The sequence below is a fragment of the Salvelinus alpinus genome, chromosome 5, assembly GCF_045679555.1.
Source record: "Salvelinus alpinus chromosome 5, SLU_Salpinus.1, whole genome shotgun sequence".
NCBI lineage: Eukaryota > Metazoa > Chordata > Actinopteri > Salmoniformes > Salmonidae > Salvelinus > Salvelinus alpinus.
In genome coordinates, this window is record NC_092090.1 from 66,683,820 (window position 1) to 66,708,610 (window position 24,791).

At 46.0% G+C, this 24,791-nt stretch overlaps 1 protein-coding gene across 1 annotated transcript; it reads right to left on the minus strand.

Moving 5' to 3' along the window:
• Positions 1-1,736: 1,736 nt before the first annotated feature.
• LOC139576562 (neuropeptide FF receptor 1-like) lies at positions 1,737-23,768 on the minus strand. The gene is made up of 4 exons (XM_071402788.1): positions 23,349-23,768; positions 3,371-3,470; positions 2,797-3,123; positions 1,737-2,748 (listed from the first exon to the last, which is right to left on the minus strand). The coding sequence occupies exons 1-4, from the start codon at positions 23,725-23,727 to the stop codon at positions 2,103-2,105; spliced, it is 1,452 nt and encodes a 483-aa protein (XP_071258889.1). The 5' UTR covers positions 23,728-23,768; the 3' UTR covers positions 1,737-2,102.
• Positions 23,769-24,791: the final 1,023 nt, after the last annotated feature.

Sequence of the window (24,791 nt, forward strand, 5' to 3'; positions counted from 1 at the left end):
TAAAGGGAACACTAAAATAACACATCCTAGATCTGAATGAATGAAATATTCTTATTAAATACTTTTTTCTTTACATAGTTGAATGTGCTGACAACAAAATCACACAAAAATGATCAATGGAAATCAAATTTATCAACCCATGGAGGTCTGGATTTGGAGTCACACTCAAAATTAAAGTGGAAAACCACACTACAGGCTGATCCAACTTTGATGTAATGTCCTTAAAACAAGTCAAAATGAGGCTCAGTAGTGTGTGTGGCCTCCACGTGCCTGTATGACCTCCCTACAACGTCTGGGCATGCTCCTGATGAGGTGGCGGATGGTCTCCTGAGGGATCTCCTCCCAGACCTGGACTAAAGCATACGCCAACTCCTGGACAGTCTGTGGTGCAACGTGGCGTTGGTGGATGGAGCGAGACATGATGTCCCAAATGTGCTCAATTGGATTCAGGTCTGGGGAACGGGCGGGCCAGTCCATAGCATCAATAACTTCCTCTTGCAGGAACTGCTGACACACTCCAGCCACATGAGGTCAAGCATTGTCTTGCATTAGGAGGAACCCAGGGCCAACCGCACCAGCATATGGTCTCACAAGGGGTCTGAGGATCTCATCTCGGTACCTAATGGCAGTCAGGCTACCTCTGGCGAGCACATGGAGGGCTGTGCGGCCCCCCAAAGAAATGCCACCCCACACCATGACTGACCCACCGCCAAAACGGTCATGCTGGAGGATGTTGCAGGCAGCAGAACGTTCTCCACGGCGTCTCCAGACTCTGTCACGTCTGTCACATGTGCTCAGTGTGAACCTGCTTTCATCTGTGAAGAGCACAGGGCGCCAGTGGCGAATTTGCCAATCTTGGTGTTCTCTGGCAAATGCCAAACGTCCTGCACGGTGTTGGGCTGTAAGCACAACCCCCACCTGTGGATGTCGGGCCCTCATACCACCCTCATGGAGTCTGTTTCTGACCGTTTGAGCAGACACATGCACATTTGTGGCCTGCTGGTCATTTTGCAGGGCTCTGGCAGTGCTCCTCCTGCTCCTCCTTGCACAAAGGCGGAGGTAGCGGTCCTGCTGCTGGGTTGTTGCCCTCCTACGGCCTCCTCCACGTCTCCTGATGTACTGGCCTGTCTCCTTGTAGCGCCTCCATGCTCTGGACACTACGCTGACAGACACAGCAAACCTTCTTGCCACAGCTCGCATTGATGTGCCATCCTGGATGAGCTGCACTACCTGAGCCACTTGTGTGGGTTGTAGACTCCGTCTCATGCTACCACTAGAGTGAAAGCACCGCCAGCATTCAAAAGTGACCAAAACATCAGCCAGGAAGCATAGGAACTGAGAAGTGGTCTGTGGTCACCACCTGCAGAACCACTCCTTTATTGGGGGTGTCTTGCTAATTGCCTATAATTTCCACCTGTTGTCTATTCCATTTGCACAACAGCATGTGACATTTATTGTCAATCAGTGTTGCTTCCTAAGCGGACAGTTTGATTTCACAGAAGTGTGACTGACTTGGAGTTACAATGTGTTTGTTTATTTTTTTGAGCAGTGTATATTGAATATAGGATGAAAAAGATTAACATTTCTATGTAGAATTTAACCCAGTTTAAAGTAGACATGATGATTATGTTGGAATTAGATTGACATAACCTGACCAACAGGTTGTTTAATCTATGTATTTAAGTTTGTTTTATTCTAATTTCAATGTTTACAACGCTGGTTGAAATTTGATAAACAGTACTGGTTGATGACTTAAAAAAAAAAAAATCCTACGCATTTTCTCCGTTGATTCCACGGCACAACGCGTTGACAAATTACGTTGAAACAACGTTAATTCAACCAGTGTGCGCCCAGTGGGATGTCTATTCTCAGCACTTATCATGACCAATTTTCTATTCAAACACTTTGTGGATACGGGCCCAGGTCTTTTTTTAGTGGTTGGAGGGATCTTAGAAAGACTCCAAGATCAAAGTTTGTCATGTGGTCTAATTTAATGTTGACTTGAGTCCACATACCACACCATCTGAAAAATTAAATAAGACTGTGCCTATCTTTTCTATTCATAAGGGATGCTGAAATCACCTCCATGGTTTCAATCCCCACTAATGATCCCAGGCCTGACACACTCCCATTGGGCTGGTGGGCTCCTCAACATGAATCCCCTTTTTGTTCATCACATAGCCAATTCCCATTCCTCCACTCGCGCCAGTCCCCATGCCCTCAACATGGACTGTGTTGCTTCCCACCTTAGAATTCTTCTTCAACTCCAGCTCAAGGAGCACAGAGTCTGTCACATTACCGTCGGTGTATACTTTGTTTCTTGCCCCAAACAAGAGAGGATTGGGGTTGCTTGTGGGATCCCTCAGTCCGCCTCCATCCAATCCACCATTACCCCCACCTCTTGCTCTACCTTCCCTAGTTCCCCTTCCCGTTACCTCACCCCTATTCCCTGTGCGGCAACAAGAGTTGGTCTGGCAGACGGCCTGGAAGCCCCTCTTGAAGTTCTCGTTGAAGTATCCGTAGATGATGGGGTTGACAGAGGAGTTGGAAAAGGCTAGCCAGTGGGCGAAGGGAAAGATGTATCCGGTGAGGAGCTCCAACTGTTCCTCTCCCAGCCCTCCGTAGTCCGTCAGCAGCATCAGAGTCCACAGCGGCAGCCAGGACAGCATGAACAGCAAGGCCACCACAATCAGCATCTTGATCACCTTGATCTTCTTCTGGGAGATCTGTGGCCTTCCCCCCTCATGCCTGGCTGAGGGGGGAGGAGGTGCTGCATCCTGAGGTTCTCTGCTTGACACCACAGAGGTGTAGAGCTTCACCCCGATGCGCCCGTACATGACGGTGATGAGAGTCAGGGGCACCAAGTAGATGTGTGCGAACAGAACCGTGGTGTAGACCTTTCTCATCTTCGGGTCAGCAAAGTTCTCATAGCAGGAGTACAGGGGGTAGGTCATGTTGTAGTTCTGGCTGTAAACCATGTAGTGATCAGCCACCTCCTCCACGGTCAGGGCAGCTGCTGAGGGACACATGATTACCACGGCCAGAACCCAGATCATCGCTATGGTCGCCTTGGCAACTAGGAGGGTGAGTTTAGGCTGAAAAGGGTACACAATGCAGCGGAACCTGTGGAGAGTGGAAATAGAGAGAGGAAAAGGAAGAATGCTTGCTGTTTTTTTTGTGCCAAGGCACTATACAAATGTGGTCAAATATATTGGCACTCCTTGCACTTAGTGCAATGTTCTGTTTTTTACTTTCAAAACTGGTTGAATGGCTATTTCTACACTGTAGGGCACCCTCAATCACAGGTGAGATAAATTACACCGTAAACAAGAATCATTGCCTCCAACCAAATTCCCTCCATCATACCAACCTGTCCACTGCGATGGCCACCAGGGTGAAGACTGAGGCAGCCACAGACATCCCCTGCACCAGACCACTCAGTTTACACACAGTGTTGGTAAACGGCCAGCCTGTTGACAAAATCAATGACAATTACCAACAACTACAAAAGAGACAGCAGCCATATAGTTCAATTTACTTGGTAAAATAAGGACAAATTAAAATACATAGACTTTCCCAGCTGCAATTTCCTAGGCCTTGAACACAGTTGTGTCATATGCACTAACAAGTTGATGGCACAATATATACATTTACACAGACACAATCACTCAACCCACAGATGGAGATATAAACACTGGTTAAACATCTGTTCTGTTTGTTTTGAAGGACTTGATGAATAAGGCAAAAGATGGTAATGAAAACCAATTCGAATGTGTCTGTAGAATGGGGAATCATAAGTATAATTTGCTATTTGGCTGTAATTTGCTATCATGAAGTTATACAACTATAGATGAGCCATTTGCTATATGTATAACAGTTATACAACTAGTCTGTAAATTAGCAATTTACATTCCCCCATTTTCCATCAGTAGAAAGTGCATAATGACAGTCTGAAAAGAACATGATGAAATATGCATTAAATAAAACTCAAACAGTGTCTAAGATTTCTAAGTTATGTTTGAACAAAGCTCTTCATCACACCAAGCTCAGCGGGGTATAGGCACAATTTATATCCCGTTGCCAAGATAAATTGCAGAAAATGTATATTAACAAGATATATAGTTCCGGAGTTCCAAATTAAGCAGCAGCAGTTGAAAAGATGAGCTCCTACAAATATTGAAATTTAAATGTTTTTTTAGAGTAAAGTACATCGAAAAAAATCAAAAGAAAACTGCAAACTGAATAGGAGACCAAACAAGCAGCAAACAAAGAAGAAAGGCTTTTGAAAAAGTAACAATTTTTCATAAAATTATACCGTTTTCTTAGCTAGCTAAGTTGTTTACCTGTTGCTAGGCAGTTGCTAGGGACATTCCTGAAAGAAGCTAGCTAGCTAACAAGGAGTGTCTAGTTGGCAGAAGAGAAGAAGGGACAAAGAAGGGACAAAGTGGGACAAAATAAGGACAGAAGAAAAGGGAAAGGGGACATTAAGGTGAAGCAGTCCTCTAAAGACACAAAAGACAATAATACAAGAAACAACACTTCTATTGCCTCTCCCTCTACGATACGCACTTCCGGTTTGGTTTGGAGCGAGTAGTTGCATTCCGCTTTGCTCCACAGGTAGTATTACAGGTAGTATTACATTTCATTTCATTACAGTACAACAGTTTGATTTGTTTGATCTTAGCTGGCTACATAGCCGTCTTTGTATCCAAGATAATTGTGTAGTCTAGAGTAATTGTCGAGGTTACCTAGCCAGTTAGAGGTTACCTAGCCAGCTACACTTTCAAACAAAGTCAACAACGCAGCCACTGCTAGCTAGCCTATTTCACCAGCCAGCAGTACTATATCATTTTAGTCAATAAGATTTTTTGCAACGTAAGCTTAACTTTCTGAACATTCGAGACGTGTAGTCCACTTGTCATTCCAATCTCCTTTGCATTAGCGTAGCCTCTTCTGTAGCCTGTCAACTATGTGTCTGTCTATCCCTGTTCTCTCCTCTCTGCACAGACCATACAAACGCGTCACACCGCGTGGCCGCTGCTACTCTAACCTGGTGGTCCCAGCGCGCACGACCCACGTGGAGTTCCAGGTCTCAGGCAGCCTCTGGAACTGCCGATCTGCGGCCAACAAGGCAGAGTTCATCTCAGCCTATGCTTCCCTCCAGTCCCTCGACTTCTTGGCACTGACGGAAACATGGATTACCACTGATAACACTGCTACTCCTACTGCTCTCTCCTCGTCTGCCCACGTGTTCTCGCACACCCCGAGAGCTTCTGGTCAGCGGGGTGGTGGCACTGGGATCCTCATCTCTCCCAAGTGGACATTCTCTCTTTCTCCCCTGACCCATCTGTCTATCGCCTCCTTTGAATTCCATGCTGTCACAGTTACCAGCCCTTTCAAGCTTAACATCCTTATCATTTATCGCCCTCCAGGTTCCCTTGGAGAGTTCATCAATGAGCTTGACGCCCTGATAAGTTCCTTTCCTGAGGATGGCTCACCTCTCACAGTTCTGGGTGACTTTAACCTCCCCACGTCTACCTTTGACTCATTCCTCTCTGCCTCCTTCTTTCCACTCCTCTCCTCTTTTGACCTCACCCTCTCACCTTCCCCCCCTACTCACAAGGCAGGCAATACGTCCAAGGTGGCTTAGCAGTTCAGACGTCTTTTTCTGTTCCGTATTGTCGTGTCCTGTATATATATATATTTACACCTTTCTTCGCATATCTTTTATTTATTTTATTATCCAAGAACTCAACTACAAAAGCTTTCCTGCAAAAGCTTTCCTGCAACCCGCTTCACCAATTACAAAAAGTATTATTTACCTCAATCTGAAAATCCATCGTGGAAGCTAGCCAGGGGCTAATTCAGAAGCTAGCCTGAAAGCTAACCAGAAGCTACTCCGATAGCTAGCCAGAAGCTAATCTGTAGCTGCCCCGAAATTAGCCGGTTTGCTGGCTAGCGTTGGTGTTTCAGCTGCCCACGTTTAGTGGTCATCAGCTATTCCTTTAGCTCGATAATCTACCGGCACTTTTGTGCAACGCGACTCGGACCGGAGCATTCCGGGACTCTTTTTCTCTCAGTTTCCCCGGATTCCAGCCGCAGGCTCTGGACACTTGCACCTTGATTTCGCAGCTAGCTAGCTGCAAACCGTGTGACTATTGGCTTACGTCGACCCCGGAGCAAACTCAAATCATTCTGGAGCTAGCCAGCTGAGGAGTTCCATCACCATCCGGACCCGTTTCTTTTGTTGCTGCTGCAGATACGGAACCCCACCGGGCCTTCACGACTGACTGCCGCGACTGACTGCCGACGTTATCTGCCCGAGGGATTTATCCAACTGGCACCTCCGTCCCGACGTTACCTGAACGCTCATCTGAGGCCCGCTAATCGTTAGCTGTCTTATCGGCTGCTATCTGAACAAGTATATCGGACAACTATTATTATTATTTTATTTTTATTTTTTATTATTATTATTATTATTATTTTTTTTTCCTTGGGTCACTATATCTATTTTGCCAATTTGGATTGATCCCCTCTACCACACGGAACCCCACTACACGGAACCCCACTAACCTACCGACGGAAACGCACGAGGTATCTACAAACAGACCTCCATCCTATGCTGCTACCGATAGCCATATACCCGGCCAGCTGTCTGGATCGCCACGACCCCAACCAACCTCTACTCACTGGACCCTTATTGATCACTCGATTAGCATGCCTCTCCTTAATGTAAATATGCCTTGTCCATTGCTGTTCTGGTTAGTGTTTATTGGCTTATTTCAATGTAGAGATTCTAGCCCTGCTCTCTATACCATATCCAACCTCTCAGTTCCACCACCCACATACGCGATGACATCACCTGGTTTCAATGATGTTTCTAGAGACAATATCTCTCTCATCATCACTCAATACCTAGGTTTACCTCCACTGTATTCACATCCCACCATACCTTTGTCTGTACATTATTCCTTTAAACTATTTTATCGCCCCCAGAAACTTCCTTTTACTCTCTGCTCTAGTAGCTCTAGGCGACCAATTCTCATAGCTTTTAGCCGTACCCTTATCCTACTCCTCCTCTGTTCCTCTGGTGATGTAGAGGTGAATCCAGGCCCTGCAGTACCTGGCTCCACTCCTATTCCCCAGGCGCTCTCTTTTGATGACTTCTGTAACCGTAATAGCCTTGGCTTCATGCATGTTAACATTAGAAGCCTCCTCCCTAAGTTTGTTTTGTTCACTGCTTTAGCACACTCTGCCAACCCGGATGTTTTAGCCGTGTCTGAATCCTGGCTTAGAAAGACCACCAAAAATTCAGACATTTTCATCCCCAATTACAAGATTTTCAGACAAGATAGAACGGCCAAAGGGGGCGGTGTTGCAATCTACTGCAAAGACTGCCTGCAGAGTTCTGTTATACTATCCAGGTCTGTTCCCAAACAATTTGAACTTCTACTTTTAAAAATCCACCTCTCTAAAAACAAGTCTCTCACCGTTGCCGCCTGCTATAGACCACCCTCTGCCCCCAGCTGTGCTCTGGACACTATATGTGAACTGATTGCCCCCCATCTATCTTCAGAGCTCGTGCTGCTAGGCGACCTAAATTTGAACATGCTCAACACCCCAGCCACCCTACAATCTAAGCTTGATGCCCTCAATCTCACACAAATTATCAATGAACCTACCAGGTACCACCCCAATTCCGTAAACACGGGTACCCTCATAGATATCATCCTAACAAACTTGCCCTCCAAATACACCTCTGCTGTTTTCAACCAAGATCTCAGCGATCACTGCCTCATTGCCTGCATCCGTAATGGGTCAGCGGTCAAACGACCTCCACTCATCACTGTCAAACGCTCCCTGAAACACTTCAGCGAGCAGGCCTTTCTAATCGACCTGGCCGGGGTATCCTGGAAGGATATTGATCTCATCCCGTCAGTAGAGGATGCCTGGTCATTTTTAAAAAATGCCTTCCTCACCATCTTGAATAAGCATGCCCCATTCAAGAAATTTAGAACCAGGAACAGATATAGCCCTTGGTTCTCTCCTGACCTGACTGCCCTTAACCAACAGAAAAACATCCTATGGCGTTCTGCATTAGCATCGAACAGCCCCCGTGATATGCAACTTTTCAGGGAAGCCAGAAACCAATATACACAGGCAGTTAGAACAGCCAAGGCTAGCTTTTTCAAGCAGAAATTTGCTTCCTGCAACACAAATTCAAAAAAGTTCTGGGACACCGTAAAGTCCATGGAGAATAAGAACACCTCCTCCCAGCTTCCAACCGCTCTGAAGATAGGAAACACTGTCACCACCGACAAATCCACTATAATTGAGAATTTCAATAAGCATTTTTCTACGGCTGGCCATGCTTTCCACCTGGCTACCCCTACCCCGGACAACAGCACTGCCCTCCCCTCTGCTACTCGCCCAAGCCTTCCCCATTTCTCTTTCTCCCAAATACAGTCAGCTGATGTTCTAAATGAGCTGCAAAATCTGGACCCTTACAAATCAGCCGGGCTAGATAATCTGGACCCTTTCTTTCTAAAACTATCTGCTGAAATTGTTGCCACCCCTATTACTAGCCTCTTCAACCTCTCTTTCGTGTCGTCTGAGATCCCCAAAGATTGGAAAGCAGCTGCGGTTATCCCCCTCTTCAAAAGGGGGGACACCCTTGACCCTAACTGCTACAGACCTATATCTATCCTACCCTGCCTTTCTAAGGTCTTCGAAAGCCAAGTCAACAAACAGATTACCAACCATTTCGAATCCCACCACACCTTCTCCGCTATGCAATCTGGTTTCAGAGCTGGTCATGGGTGCACCTCAGCCACGCTCAAGGTCATAAACGATATCGTAACCGCCATCGATAGGAAACAATACTGTGCAGCCGTATTCATTGACCTGGCCAAGGCTTTTGACTCTGTCAATCACCACATCCTCATTGGCAGACTCGACAGCCTTGGTTTCTCTAATGATTGCCTCGCCTGGTTCACCAACTACTTCTCTGATCGAGTTCAGTGTGTCAAATCGGAGGGTCTGTTGTCCGGGCCTCTGGCAGTCTCTATGGGGGTGCCACAGGGTTCAATTCTTGGACCGACTCTCTTCTCTGTTTACATCAATGATGTCGCTCTTGCTGCTGGTGATTCTCTGATCCACCTCTACGCAGACGACACTATTCTGTATACTTCTGGCCCTTCTTTTGACACTGTGTTAACAACCCTCCAGGCGAGCTTCAATGCCATACAACTCTCCTTCCGTGGCCTCCAACTGCTCTTAAATACAAGTAAAACCAAATGCATGCTCTTCAACCGATCGCTGCCTGCTCCTGCCCGCCTGTCCAACATCACTACTTTGGACGGCTCTGACTTAGAATATGTGGACAACTACAAATACCTAGGTGTCTGGTTAGACTGTAAACTCTCCTTCCAGACTCACATCAAACATCTCCAATCCAAAGTCAAATCTAGAATTGGCTTCCTATTCCGCAACAAAGCATCCTTTACTCATGCTGCCAAACATACCCTTGTAAAACTGACCATCCTACCAATCCTCGACTTCGGTGATGTCATTTACAAAATAGCCTCCAAAACCCTACTCAATAAATTGGATGCAGTCTATCACAGTGCCATCCGTTTTGTCACCAAAGCCCCATATACTACCCACCACTGCGACCTGTACACTCTCGTTGGCTGGCCCTCGCTTCATACTCGTCGCCAAACCCACTGGTTCCAGGTCATCTACAAGACCCTGCTAGGTAAAGTCCCCCCTTATCTCAGCTCGCTGGTCACCATAGCAGCACCTACCTGTAGCACGCGCTCCAGCAGGTATATCTCTCTAGTCACCCCCAAAACCAATTCCTCCTTTGGACGCCTCTCCTTCCAGTTCTCTGCTGCCAATGACTGGAACGAACTACAAAAATCTCTGAAACTGGAAACACCTATCTCCCTCACTAGCTTTAAGCACCAGCTGTCAGAGCAGCTCATAGATTACTGCACCTGTACATAACCCATCTACAATTTAGCCCAAACAACTACCTCTTTACCTACTGTATTTATTTATTAATTTATTTTGCTCCTTTGCACCCCATTATTTCTGTCTCTACTTTGCACTTTCTTCCACTGCAAACCAACCATTCCAGTGTTTTTTTAGTTTTTATTTTACTTGCTGTGTTGTACTCACTTCGCCTCCATGGCCTTTTATATTTTTATTTATTTATACATATATTTGTTTGCCTTCACCTCCCTTATCTCACCTCACTTGCTCACATTGTATATAGACTTATTTTTTTTTCACTGTATTATTGACTATATGTTTGTTTTACTCCATGTGTAACTATGTGTTGTTGTATGTGTCGAACTGCTTTGCTTTATCTTGGCCAGGTCGCAATTGTAAATGAGAACGTGTTCTCAATTTGCCTACCTGGTTAAATAAAGGTTAAATAAAATTAAAAAAAAATTAAAAAAAATACGCTTGACCTCATCTTTACTAGATGCTGTTCTTCCACTAATCTCATTGCAACTCCCCTCCAAGTCTCCGACCACTACCTTGTATCCTTTTCCCTCTCGCTCTCATCCAACACTTCCCACACTGCCCCTACTCGGATGGTATCGCGCCGTCCCAACCTTCGCTCTCTCTCCCCCGCTACTCTCTCCTCTTCCATCCTATCATCTCTTCCCTCTGCTCAAACCTTCTCCAACCTATCTCCTGATTCTGCCTCCTCAACCCTCCTCTCCTCCCTTTCTGCATCCTTTGACTCTCTATGTCCCCTATCCTCCAGGCCGGCTCGGTCCTCCCCTCCTGCTCCGTGGCTCGACGACTCATTGCGAGCTCACAGAACAGGGCTCCGGGCAGCCGAGCGGAAATGGAGGAAAACTCGCCTCCCTGCGGACCTGGCATCCTTTCACTCCCTCCTCTCTACATTCTCCTCTTCTGTCTCTGCTGCTAAAGCCAATTTCTACCACTCTAAATTCCAAGCATCTGCCTCTAACCCTAGGAAGCTCTTTGCCACCTTCTCCTCCCTCCTGAATCCTCCTCCCCCTCCTCCCCCCTCCTCCCTCTCTGCTGATGACTTCGTCAACCATTTTGAAAAGAAGGTCGACGACATCCGATCCTCGTTTGCTAAGTCAAACGACACCGCTGGTTCTGCTCACACTGCCCTACCCTGTGCTTTGACCTCTTTCTCCCCTCTCTCTCCAGATGAAATCTCGCGTCTTGTGACGGCCGGCCGCCCAACAACCTGCCCGCTTGACCCTATCCCCTCCTCTCTTCTCCAGACCATTTCCGGAGACCTTCTCCCTTACCTCACCTCGCTCATCAACTCATCCTTGACCGCTGGCTACGTCCCTTCCGTCTTCAAGAGAGCGAGAGTTGCACCCCTTCTGAAAAAACCTACACTCGATCCCTCCGATGTCAACAACTACAGACCAGTATCCCTTCTTTCTTTTCTCTCCAAAACTCTTGAACGTGCCGTCCTTGGCCAGCTCTCCTGCTATCTCTCTCAGAATGACCTTCTTGATCCAAATCAGTCAGGTTTCAAGACTAGTCATTCAACTGAGACTGCTCTTCTCTGTGTCACGGAGGCGCTCCGCACTGCTAAAGCTAACTCTCTCTCCTCTGCTCTCATCCTTCTAGACCTATCGGCTGCCTTTGATACTGTGAACCATCAGATCCTCCTCTCCACCCTCTCCGAGCTGGGCATCTCCGGCGCGGCCCACGCTTGGATTGCGTCCTACCTGACAGGTCGCTCCTACCAGGTGGCGTGGCGAGAATCTGTCTCCGCACCACGTGCTCTCACCACTGGTGTCCCCCAGGGCTCTGTTTTAGGCCCTCTCCTATTCTCGCTATACACCAAGTCACTTGGCTCTGTCATATCCTCACATGGTCTCTCCTATCATTGCTATGCAGACGACACACAATTAATCTTCTCTTTTCCCCCCTCTGATAACCAGGTGGTGAATCGCATCTCTGCATGTCTGGCAGACATATCAGTGTGGATGACGGACCACCACCTCAAGCTGAACCTCGGCAAGACGGAGCTGCTCTTCCTCCCGGGGAAGGACTGCCCGTTCCATGATCTCGCCATCACGGTTGACAACTCCATTGTGTCCTCCTCCCAGAGTGCTAAGAACCTTGGCGTGATCCTGGACAACACCCTGTCGTTCTCAACTAACATCAAGGCGGTGACCCGTTCCTGTAGGTTCATGCTCTACAACATTCGCAGAGTACGACCCTGCCTCACGCAGGAAGCGGCGCAGGTCCTAATCCAGGCACTTGTCATCTCCCGTCTGGATTACTGCAACTCGCTGTTGGCTGGGCTCCCTGCCTGTGCCATTAAACCCCTACAACTCATCCAGAACGCCGCAGCCCGTCTGGTGTTCAACTTTCCCAAGTTCTCTCACGTCACCCCGCTCCTCCGCTCTCTCCACTGGCTTCCAGTTGAAGCTCGCATCCGCTACAAGACCATGGTGCTTGCCTACGGAGCTGTGAGGGGAACGGCACCTCCGTACCTTCAGGCTCTGATCAGGCCCTACACCCAAACAAGGGCACTGCGTTCATCCACCTCTGGCCTGCTCGCCTCCCTACCTCTGAGGAAGTACAGTTCCCGCTCAGCCCAGTCAAAACTGTTCGCTGCTCTGGCACCCCAATGGTGGAACAAACTCCCTCACGACGCCAGGTCAGCGGAGTCAATCACCACCTTCCGGAGACACCTGAAACCCCACCTCTTTAAGGAATACCTAGGATAGGATAAAGTAATCCTTCTAACCCCCCCCCCCTTAAAAGAGTTAGATGCACTATTGTAAAGTGGTTGTTCCACTGGATATCATAAGGTGAATGCACCAATTTGTAAGTCGCTCTGGATAAGAGCGTCTGCTAAATGACTTAAATGTAAATGTAATACCCAAAGCAATGATTTTCTGTCCATTAGATTGCTTTCTACAAAACACTTTAGTTCAATAGTAATTTAATTTCCTCAAATGAATGGGCATGCAAAAGGTTAACATTATGAATAATGAGGACAAGAGGATATGTACACCCATTCTTATAGGGTTAGTTTCTCGACAGAGAATGTAGAGAATCAGAATCTGATCTTTGTCCACGAGGTGCTACTCTTACCCATCATTAATATGAATTAAATCTCATTATGACTCTACCTTGTCGAAGGAAAAGGGGGTTTCGTGCTCAAACAACTGGAGTAGTGGTACTACTCTGTCTGATGAAGGTCGTTGACCGAAATGTCACGCTATGTTTCTAACTTTGGATGCATTTTTCATATTTTTACAGGGGTGCAACTTTCACTGGGGATGGGGGGTCATGCAAAGCTTCTGGAAGGCTGGCTGGACCAGCACGCAAGAGTTGAGCATAGTTCAGTGTGTGTGTGGACCTCTTTCACCGAGTTGTAAACGCAAGTAGAGCAGAAACTGGCTACTCTTTAGTTGACTGATATAGCTGGCCAGGTAACTGCTGTTGAACTTTACAGAAAAAAAAAAAACGAAACTAGTTTTTATTCGCAGTTCTGAGCTAGTTTTGTAACTGACATGTATCGTTCGCTAATGTTTCATCCCCTCTCGACTGAGGTGAATGAATTATCTACGCTAGCTAGTAGCTATCACAGCCAGGTCAGCTCTAGCCTCTAGCTATCTGTCAGATAGCGATATGAGGTGGCTAGCAGTTGTTTGTATGGAAATGTTTTGTAGCCTTTGTTTTGTCCCATTTCAACAGAAGTGAATTCACTTGGCTAGCTTTCGCCAGTTGATGTACCATTAGAGAGAGAGAGCTTGCCAAAGGTTGGCTAACTTGAGCTATTATTTTTGCCTCAATCACACTAAACCTGAATCAAATGATAACCATCAGCCAAACAATTGAAGATTGATATTCTGACGTTTTTTCAGTGCAATGTTGTAACGGTTTTCTTCCAGGGGTGAAGGAGAGGACCAAAGTGCAGCGCGGCTAGTGTTAAACATGTTTAATAAAGAACAAGTAAAACACTACAAACAACAATACAAAATAACAAATGTGCAAAAACCGAGACAGACCTATCTGGTGCAGACAATCACAGAGACAGGAAACAAACACCCACAAAATCCCAACACAAAACAAGCCTCCTATATATGATTCTCAATCAGGGACAACGATTACCATCTGCCTCTGATTGAGAACCATATTAGGCTGGACATAGAAACAGACAAACTAGACACACAACATAGAATTCCCACCCAGCTCACGTCCTGACCAACTAAACACATACAAAACAACAGAAAACAGGTCAGGAACGTGACAAATGTGAGTTTTTATTAGTCAGTATGTCGATGTAACATTATTGATCTGTCAGTTTCCCTAGCTAATTCCCTACTTTTCACACTGAGACAGTAATAAACAGCACTAGCGTTACAGGCATTACGGTCATGGTGCAAAGTAGAGGTCTGCACCGCATCCACAGCTTTTCAAATCGCACTCTGCCCGCACCTGCTGGTTTTCTGCCTGACTCCCTGGTCCCAAACCCAACTGCAGTCCCGCAATGTTATTTTAGGCGTATGTGACACAGCTCACTTGCCAGCCATGGTTCCAGCAATTTTGCGCCCTATAGGCAATATCAAATGCACAAAAATAACTTAATTCTTTAAATTAACAGAGATTCTCACATGGCCCTTATTTTAGGCTATCCGTATTGCTGGGCTATATCAGCCAATATGCTAGATGTAGTTTGAAGAGAGCAGAGTAGGAGAGACTTGCACTTTCTATTGAGCTATTTTTAGCCTAGCATTTAGGAGTTCGAAGATTTTCAGACTGAGAAATATGGTTGATCAATATTTAGACCTATTTCTAGGCAATGTAGTAAAGTATTTAGGAAGTAAATTTCCTTGGACAGATAACTTCCCTGTGCTTCTACGCCCATGCATAGGCTATAGCCTACTCTATTTAATTGAGACCACACCCGCACCTGAACTCGCAGGTATGGCTACTGAACTTGAAGCAGCAAGAATGACGACAGCGACTCTTGCTACATTTTGCATAGGCTTATAGGATATAACCTACCTTTTAGGAGGATGATTTGAAGGCAGAGACAAATAAATGGGTAATCAATACTTATTGAAAATGAAAAGGCGTAACACTCGCTCGCCATAGTAGCCTAACCTATGTGCGCGTTGTATCAAGGGATGATATAGGCTTTTCCCGATGAGACAAAAAATGCAAAACGAAAATGTGAAGAAGACCTGGTAGAAGCTATTGATGGTGATGAATGGATAGAGATATGTTTGAATGCCCAGTCATGTTCATATAATCTCAGACATAAATTACAGCAGTTTAAGACCATCCATAGAACATACTATATGCCAGTGAAATGTTATTCCTCTGCTGGAGGTGTAAAACACTAAAGGGGTCATATTTGCATATGTTATGGTCTTGTGAAGGCTGGCTGAATTCTGGCAAAGAGTATGTTCTTTTATCTCAGCATGTCTACAGATTCTCCCTTCTTCCTGTTTTTGTTTGCTTGGAAGTGCTGATACTGGAGACTGTTATCAGAAGAAACTGTGTAACCAAGCATTTATAGCGGCTAAGAAATGGATTGCCATTCATTGGAAGGTTGGTTATCCTCCCATAATGTCAAGTTATGGATCACTATATTTGATTTATTACAAGATTAAAGTGTATACTGGGCAACTTTCATAAGGTCTGGATGCCTTATATGGAATACAGTACGCCAAAAGGAGTCTGCATTGAAAACATGCCCACGTCAGGGGAGATACCTATTAAGGCAATCCCTAGCTGCTGGGCTGCTCAGTCCTGGCCCTGGGGGTCTGCCGTCCTGTTGGTTGTCACTCTGGCCTTGGCCTAACACACCCAACCAATAAATTAATGTTTCACTAAGATCCTAAAGCTGAGTGGGATGTGTTAAGTTGGGGTGCTGCAGGGTGGTGGACGCCTATGGAAAGGACGGGGCGACCCAGCTATATTGTGTGCAAGTAAAAAGAGCTCTACAGTACTATTAGGCCTATGAGATTAGTTACATGGAGGATTTGCTATTTCTGTCAGTTAATGTACAGTACCAGTCAAACATTTTGTTAAAAGACCAAGTCCATATTATGGCAAGGACAGTTCAAATAACCAAAGAGAACTGACAGGCTAATAACTCTAATGAACTTATCCTCTGCAGCAGAGGTCTTCCTTTCCTGTGGTGGTCCTCATGAGAGCCAGTTTCATCATAGCGCTTGATAGTTTTTGCGACTGCACCTAAAGCAACTTTAAAAAGTCCTTGATTGACTGACCTTCATGTCTTAAAGTAATGATGGACTGTCGTTTCTCTTTGCTTAATTGAGCTGTTCTTTCATAATATGGACTTGATCTTTTACCAAATAGGGATATCTTCTGTATACCACTCCTACCTTGTCACAACACAACTGATTGGCGCAAAAGCACTATGAAGAAAATAAATTCCACAAATTCACTTTTAACAAGGCACACCTGTTAATTGAAAGCATTCCAGGTGACTACCTCATGAATCTGGTTGAGAGAATGCCAAGCGTGGGCAAAGCTGTCATCAAGGCAAAGGGTGGCTGTCACGTTCCTGACCTGTTTTCTCTTGTTTTGTATTTATTTAGTATGGTCAGGGCGTGAGTTGGGTGGGTTGTCTATGTGTTGTTTTCTATGTTGGGGTTTTGTGCGTTCGGCCTGGTATGATTCTCAATCAGAGGCAGCTGTCAATCGTTGTCCCTGATTGAGAATCATACTTAGGCAGCCGGGGTTCACATGTGTGTTTGTGGGTGTTTGTATTTCGTGTCAGTGTTTGTGCCACACGGGACTGTCTTTCGGTCTGATTCTCTTTTGTTATTTTGTATCTTGAAGTGTTCAGTTTACTTTCATTAAAATATGAACACTTTCCACTCTGCGTCTTGGTCCGATCCCTACACCTCTTCAGAAGAAGAGGAGGAAATCAGCCGTTACAGTGGCTACTTTGAAGACTCCGAAATATAAAATAGATTTTGATTTGTTTAACACTTTTTTGGTTACTACATGATTCTATATGTGTTATTTCATAGTTTTGATGTGTTCACTATTATTCTACAATGTAGAAAATAGTAAAAATAAAGAAAAACCCTGGAATGAGTAGGTGTGTGTTTTGACTGGTAATGTATGTCCACTGGCAGGGTTTGGCCTTCACATTGGGTCTTGGGGGTGACGAAAAGATAGTGGGGTGGACCAAGGTTAAAATGTTCAATGCTTATGGGCATACATGGGTCCCTCCAATATCCAAACCCAGTGATAAAATATTAATACTTATGTAAATTGAGTTCTGAAGTAGCCAAGTTTCCAATTTTTTTTGTTCTGCTTTTGGAAGATAAGAAGAAAATGGCCAGTGGTAAAAATACAAACTCATGAAAAGCATTCAGCAGGAAGGATCTCTGACGATATTCCTCACTCTGTTATGTCTCCTCTGATCATTTAATGTTGCCTGCAGCAACACTTTGTTTATATTCATTATAACAATGTTTCTGTTCTTTGTTTTTGATGAGTCATTCAGTCAATTCACAAATTACTAAAGACATGCTCCGGAACTTTGCTATTAAGTTTTTTTTTTACCTCCCGCTGTGGGCTGGATGTGTCAATGTGTAGTTCATACATGCATAATCTATGAGCAGAATGTCTTACCTCAATTAGCAACAAAATCCTTAGTTTAAAATCAACCATTTTTTTGGAAGCTGTGCTGCACCATTTCCCCCCACATTGGCCAGCCCCCTAACATTTTGAGTTCCTGCCAATGAGCTTCAGCCCCTGCCATTTGCATGACAGTTAGCAAGATGCACACACAGCAGAGCGAGACAGAGACCAATGACATGGTACACATACAGTGCATTCGGAAAGTATTTAGACACCTTCCCGTTTTCCACATTTTGATACATTACAGCCTTATTCTAAAATGGATTAAATAGTTTCCCCCCCACATCAATCTACACACAATACCCAATAATAATAGAGCAAAAACAGGTTTTTAGAAATGTTTGCAAATGTATTACAAATAAAAAGCTGATATCACATTCACATAAGTATTCAGACCCTTTACTCGCTACTTTGTTGAAGCACCTTTGGCAGCAATTACAGCCTTGAGTCTTCTTGGGTATACATTTACATTTACATTTAAGTCATTTAGCAGACGCTCTTATCCAGAGCGACTTACAAATTGGTGCATTCACCTTATGATATCCAGTGGAACAACCACTTTACAATAGTGCATCTAACTCTTTTAAGGGGGGGGGGGGTTAGAAGGATTACTTTATCCTATCCTAGGTATTCCTTAAAGAGGTGGGGTTTCAGGTGTCTCCGGAAGGTGGTGATTGACTCCGCTGACCTGGCGTCGTGAGGGAGTTTGTTCCACCATTGGGGTGCCAGAGCAGCGAACAGTTTTGACTGGGCTGAGCGGGAACTGTACTTCCTCAGAGGTAGGGAGGCGAGCAGGCCAGAGGTGGATGAACGCAGTGCCCTTGTTTGGGTGTAGGGCCTGATCAGAGCCTGAAGGTACGGGGGTGCCGTTCCCCTCACAGCTCCGTAGGCAAGCACCATGGTCTTGTAGCGGATGCGAGCTTCAACTGGAAGCCAGTGGAGAGAGCGGAGGAGCGGGGTGACGTGAGAGAACTTGGGAAAGTTGAACACCAGACGGGCTGCGGCGTTCTGGATGAGTTGTAGGGGTTTAATGGCACAGGCAGGGAGCCCAGCCAACAGCGAGTTGCAGTAATCCAGACGGGAGATGACAAGTGCCTGGATTAGGACCTGCGCCGCTTCCTGCGTGAGGCAGTGTCGTACTCTGCGAATGTTGTAGAGCATGAACCTACAGGAACGGGTCACCGCCTTGATGTTAGTTGAGAACGACAGGGTGTTGTCCAGGATCACGCCAAGGTTCTTAGCACTCTGGGAGGAGGACACAATGGAGTTGTCAACCGTGATGGCGAGATCATGGAACGGGCAGTCCTTCCCCGGGAGGAAGAGCAGCTCCGTCTTGCCGAGGTTCAGCTTGAGGTGGTGATCCGTCATCCACACTGATATGTCTGCCAGACATGCAGAGATGCGATTCACCACCTGGTTATCAGAGGGGGGAAAGGAGAAGATTAATTGTGTGTCGTCTGCATAGCAATGATAGGAGAGACCATGTGAGGATATGACAGAGCCAAGTGACTTGGTGTATAGCGAGAATAGGAGAGGGCCTAGAACAGAGCCCTGGGGGACACCAGTGGTGAGAGCACGTGGTGCGGAGACAGATTCTCGCCACGCCACCTGGTAGGAGCGACCTGTCAGGTAGGACGCAATCCAAGCGTGGGCCGCGCCGGAGATGCCCAGCTCGGAGAGGGTGGAGAGGAGGATCTGATGGTTCACAGTATCAAAGGCAGCCGATAGGTCTAGAAGGATGAGAGCAGAGGAGAGAGAGTTAGCTTTAGCAGTGCGGAGCGCCTCCGTGACACAGAGAAGAGCAGTCTCAGTTGAATGACTAGTCTTGAAACCTGACTGATTTGGATCAAGAAGGTCATTCTGAGAGAGATAGCAGGAGAGCTGGCCAAGGACGGCACGTTCAAGAGTTTTGGAGAGAAAAGAAAGAAGGGATACTGGTCTGTAGTTATTGACATCGGAGGGATCGAGTGTAGGTTTTTTCAGAAGGGGTGCAACTCTCGCTCTCTTGAAGACGGAAGGGACGTAGCCAGCGGTCAAGGATGAGTTGATGAGCGAGGTGAGGTAAGGGAGAAGGTCTCCGGAAATGGTCTGGAGAAGAGAGGAGGGGATAGGGTCAAGCGGGCAGGTTGTTGGGCGGCCGGCCGTCACAAGACGCGAGATTTCATCTGGAGAGAGAGGGGAGAAAGAGGTCAAAGCACAGGGTAGGGCAGTGTGAGCAGAACCAGCGGTGTCGTTTGACTTAGCAAACGAGGATCGGATGTCGTCGACCTTCTTTTCAAAATGGTTGACAAAGTCATCAGCAGAGAGGGAGGAGGGGGGAGGAGGGGGAGGAGGATTCAGGAGGGAGGAGAAGGTGGCAAAGAGCTTCCTAGGGTTAGAGGCAGATGCTTGGAATTTAGAGTGGTAGAAATTGGCTTTAGCAGCAGAGACAGAAGAGGAGAATGTAGAGAGGAGGGAGTGAAAGGATGCCAGGTCCGCAGGGAGGCGAGTTTTCCTCCATTTCCGCTCGGCTGCCCGGAGCCCTGTTCTGTGAGCTCGCAATGAGTCGTCGAGCCACGGAGCAGGAGGGGAGGACCGAGCCGGCCTGGAGGATAGGGGACATAGAGAGTCAAAGGATGCAGAAAGGGAGGAGAGGAGGGTTGAGGAGGCAGAATCAGGAGATAGGTTGGAGAAGGTTTGAGCAGAGGGAAGAGATGATAGGATGGAAGAGGAGAGAGTAGCGGGGGAGAGAGAGCGAAGGTTGGGACGGCGCGATACCATCCGAGTAGGGGCAGTGTGGGAAGTGTTGGATGAGAGCGAGAGGGAAAAGGATACAAGGTAGTGGTCGGAGACTTGGAGGGGAGTTGCAATGAGATTAGTGGAAGAACAGCATCTAGTAAAGATGAGGTCAAGCGTATTGCCTGCCTTGTGAGTAGGGGGGGAAGGTGAGAGGGTGAGGTCAAAAGAGGAGAGGAGTGGAAAGAAGGAGGCAGAGAGGAATGAGTCAAAGGTAGACGTGGGGAGGTTAAAGTCACCCAGAACTGTGAGAGGTGAGCCATCCTCAGGAAAGGAACTTATCAGGGCGTCAAGCTCATTGATGAACTCTCCAAGGGAACCTGGAGGGCGATAAATGATAAGGATGTTAAGCTTGAAAGGGCTGGTAACTGTGACAGCATGGAATTCAAAGGAGGCGATAGACAGATGGGTCAGGGGAGAAAGAGAGAATGTCCACTTGGGAGAGATGAGGATCCCAGTGCCACCACCCCGCTGACCAGAAGCTCTCGGGGTGTGCGAGAACACGTGGGCAGACGAGGAGAGAGCAGTAGGAGTAGCAGTGTTATCAGTGGTAATCCATGTTTCCGTCAGTGCCAAGAAGTCGAGGGACTGGAGGGAAGCATAGGCTGAGATGAACTCTGCCTTGTTGGCCGCAGATCGGCAGTTCCAGAGGCTGCCTGAGACCTGGAACTCCACGTGGGTCGTGCGCGCTGGGACCACCAGGTTAGAGTAGCAGCGGCCACGCGGTGTGAAGCGTTTGTATGGTCTGTGCAGAGAGGAGAGAACAGGGATAGACAGACACATAGTTGACAGGCTACAGAAGAGGCTACGCTAATGCAAAGGAGATTGGAATGACAAGTGGACTACACGTCTCGAATGTTCAGAAAGTTAAGCTTACGTTGCAAAAAATCTTATTGACTAAAATGATATAGTACTGCTGGCTGGTGAAATAGGCTAGCTAGCAGTGGCTGCGTTGTTGACTTTGTTTGAAAGTGTAGCTGGCTAGGTAACCTCTAACTGGCTAGGTAACCTCGACAATTACTCTAGACTACACAATTATCTTGGATACAAAGACGGCTATGTAGCCAGCTAAGATCAAACAAATCAAACTGTTGTACTGTAATGAAATGAAATGTAATACTACCTGTAATACTACCTGTGGAGCAAAGCGGAATGCAACTACTCGCTCCAAACCAAACCGGAAGTGCGTATCGTAGAGGGAGAGGCAATAGAAGTGTTGTTTCTTGTATTATTGTCTTTTGTGTCTTTAGAGGACTGCTTCACCTTAATGTCCCCTTTCCCTTTTCTTCTGTCCTTATTTTGTCCCACTTTGTCCCTTCTTTGTCCCTTCTTCTCTTCTGCCAACTAGACACTCCTTGTTAGCTAGCTAGCTTCTTTCAGGAATGTCCCTAGCAACTGCCTAGCAACAGGTAAACAACTTAGCTAGCTAAGAAAACGGTATAATTTTATGAAAAATTGTTACTTTTTCAAAAGCCTTTCTTCTTTGTTTGCTGCTTGTTTGGTCTCCTATTCAGTTTGCAGTTTTCTTTTGATTTTTTTTCGATGTACTTTACTCTAAAAAAACATTTAAATTTCAATATTTGTAGGAGCTCATCTTTTCAGCTGCTGCTGCTTAATTTGGAACTCCGGAATTGATGACGCTACAAGCTTGTCACACCTGTATTTGGGGAGTTTCTCCCATTCTTCTCTGTAGATCCTCTCAAGCCGTGTCAGGTTGGATGTGGAGTGTTGCTGCACAGCTATTTTCAGGTCTCTCCAGAGATGTTCGATCGGGTTCAAGTCCGGGCTCTGGCTGGGCCACTCAAGGACATTCAGAGACTTGTCCCGAAGCCACTCCTGCGTTGTCTTGGCTGTGTGCTTAAGGTCATTGTCCTGTTGGAAGGTAACCTTTCTCCCAGTCTGAGGCCCTGAGCGCTCTGGAGCAGGTTTTCATCAAGGATCTCTGTACTTTGCTCTGTTCATCTTTCCCTCGATCCTGACTAGTCTCCCAGTCCCTGATGCTGAAAAACATCCCCACAACATGATGCTGCCACCACCATGCTTCACTGTAGCGGCTTCCGTCTGGCCACTCTACGATAAAGGCCTGATTTGTGGAGTGCAGCAGAGATTGTTGTCCTTCTGGAAGGTTCTCCCATCTCCACAGAGGAACTCTGGAGCTCTGTCAGAGTGACCATTGGGTTCTTGGTCACCTCCCTGACCAAGGTCCTTCTCCCCCGATTGCTCAGTTTGGCCGGGCATCCAGCTCTAGGAAGAGTCTTGGTGGTTCCAAACTTCTTCCATTTAAGAATGATGGAGGCCACTGTGTTCTTGGGGACCTTCAATGCTGCAGACATTTATGTTGCCCTTCCCCAGATCTGTGCCGCGACACTATCCTGTCTGGGAGCACTACAGACAATTCTTTTGACCTCGTGTCTTGGTTTTTGTTTTTACATGCACTGTCAACTGTTGGACTTTATATTGGCAAGTGTGTGCCTTTCCAAATCATCTCCAATCAATTGAATTTACCACAGGTGGACTCCAATCAAGTTGAAGAAACATCTCAAGGAGGTTCAATGGAAACAGGATGCACCTGAGCTCAATTTCGAGTCTCATAGCAAAGGGTCTCAATACTTATGTAAATAAGATATATCTTTTTTTATTTTATACATTTGCAAAAATGTCTAAACCCGTTTTTCCTTTGCCATTATGGGGTATTGTGTGTAGATTGAAGAGGAACATTTTGTATTTAATAAATTTTTGAACAACACTAACGTAACAAAATGTGGAAAAAGTGAAGGGGTTTGAATATTCCCGGATGCACTGTTTCTGTACATATGTGACGTAGTAGACCAGTTTTGGTTCGCCGGCTCAGACAGAGTTGCATTCGCCACCCCATACAGAGTTGCATTCACCAGGTCAGTCAAACCGTTACCTACCTGTGATGAGGTTGTCCACCAGCGTTGTGGGGATGCAGAAAATGCCCACCAACAGGTCGCTGACCGCCAGGTTGAGGATGAAAAGGTTGGTGACGGTTCTCATGCGGCGGTTCCCCAGCACGATCAGACACACCAGCACATTACCCACCATGCACAGCAGGAAGATGAACAGGTAGGCTAGGATGAAGCTAGCAGCCACAGGGAGGGAGTGCTGGTAGTAAGGGAAATAGGTGATGTTGTTGGTGGTGGTGTAGTTGGTGTGGTTAGCAGCATCATAGTAGAGGAGGAGGTGGCTGGAGGAGTTCAAGGCTATCATGGTGCCTGTCGAGCCCTCCAGTTCAGTCAGACCCTTTTCTTCTTCGCTGCTCCACACCTCCATCACTCCTCTCTTCTTCAGGGTGGGGCACGCAGCCACTCACACACCGCTCTGCACCTTGGGACACAGACAAACAGAAGAAAATCATTTCCTTATGAAATTCTAGCGGATTCATTGTGTATTCATACAGAGTATCTCCAAACATTCTAATTATTCAGTCATTTGAAAATGACTAAATTCTTAGTAATAGATAAAGTTAGCTCACAAGCAGCTCCCATTGATGAGAGCTAAAATTACATGCCAGTTAGCCCTGTCGTTGACCTCAAAACATTTCCAGCAACTTAGATCACCTCCTGAATCAAACACTAATCAGGTTCCACACAGTTTTATATTTGAACCAGTTACTGTAATACAATTATGTGCACATGATACCCAAATCCTCGACAAACGTCTACGATATTAAAAAAAAGCCATGCTAACCAATTGCTTATTATGAGTTGAGTGGACTTTAAATGAACAAGAATTTGGGCCAATGTGTTAGTTTGTTCGATCAACAAACTGCTCGAAGTGAGCTGAATTTGAAAAAGCTTGTTGAGTAAAATTACAAATTCATGTTTGCCTTTGGAAGGCAGTAGAAAAGTAAATGAATCTTTAGTTGTAGGTTAAATCTCAAGATGTTCTCCAATTAAAGGACACATTCAATCTTATTCAGTCTAATTATTTTAAGTATTTAATTATATACTGTACATAAAAGGTTCTGATATGGCATTTATTCTGCTTCTATAATTCTATTCCAAAAATGTAATGTCTGTCAACTTAGCTTTCTGTTTCTTCATACAATATCGGTACACTTAGACACGTAGGATCTTTATTTGAAGAGAAAATCAAGTCTGAAATCTCAAAGTGGCTATTAAACTTCAATAGCGTTTTTAAACCTCAAAGATTTAAATCTCCTGCATTGCAGGAAACTTGTCCTGCAACAGGGTGATCAAATTAAGATCCTACACCTGTTGATGTTTTCATGCCATCTACTGAAAACCTTCACTCATTTTCAAATGTTTTTAAATGTTTTCCAAGACCACAATCACTTCCCACTATTCCACGTTGTTTCTACGTAATAACGTTGA

Coding starts and splice junctions, on each gene's coding strand:
- LOC139576562 (XM_071402788.1), bottom strand. CDS start 23,727: ATGGAGGTGTGGAGCAGCGAAGAAGAAAAGGGTCTGACTGAACTGGAG. Junction 3,471..23,348: donor GGTGGACAACCTCATCACAG/GTAGGTAACGGT, acceptor TTTTGTCAACAG/GCTGGCCGTTTACCAACACT. Junction 2,749..2,796: donor AAGCTCTACACCTCTGTGGT/GTCAAGCAGAGA, acceptor CCCCTCAGCCAG/GCATGAGGGGGGAAGGCCAC.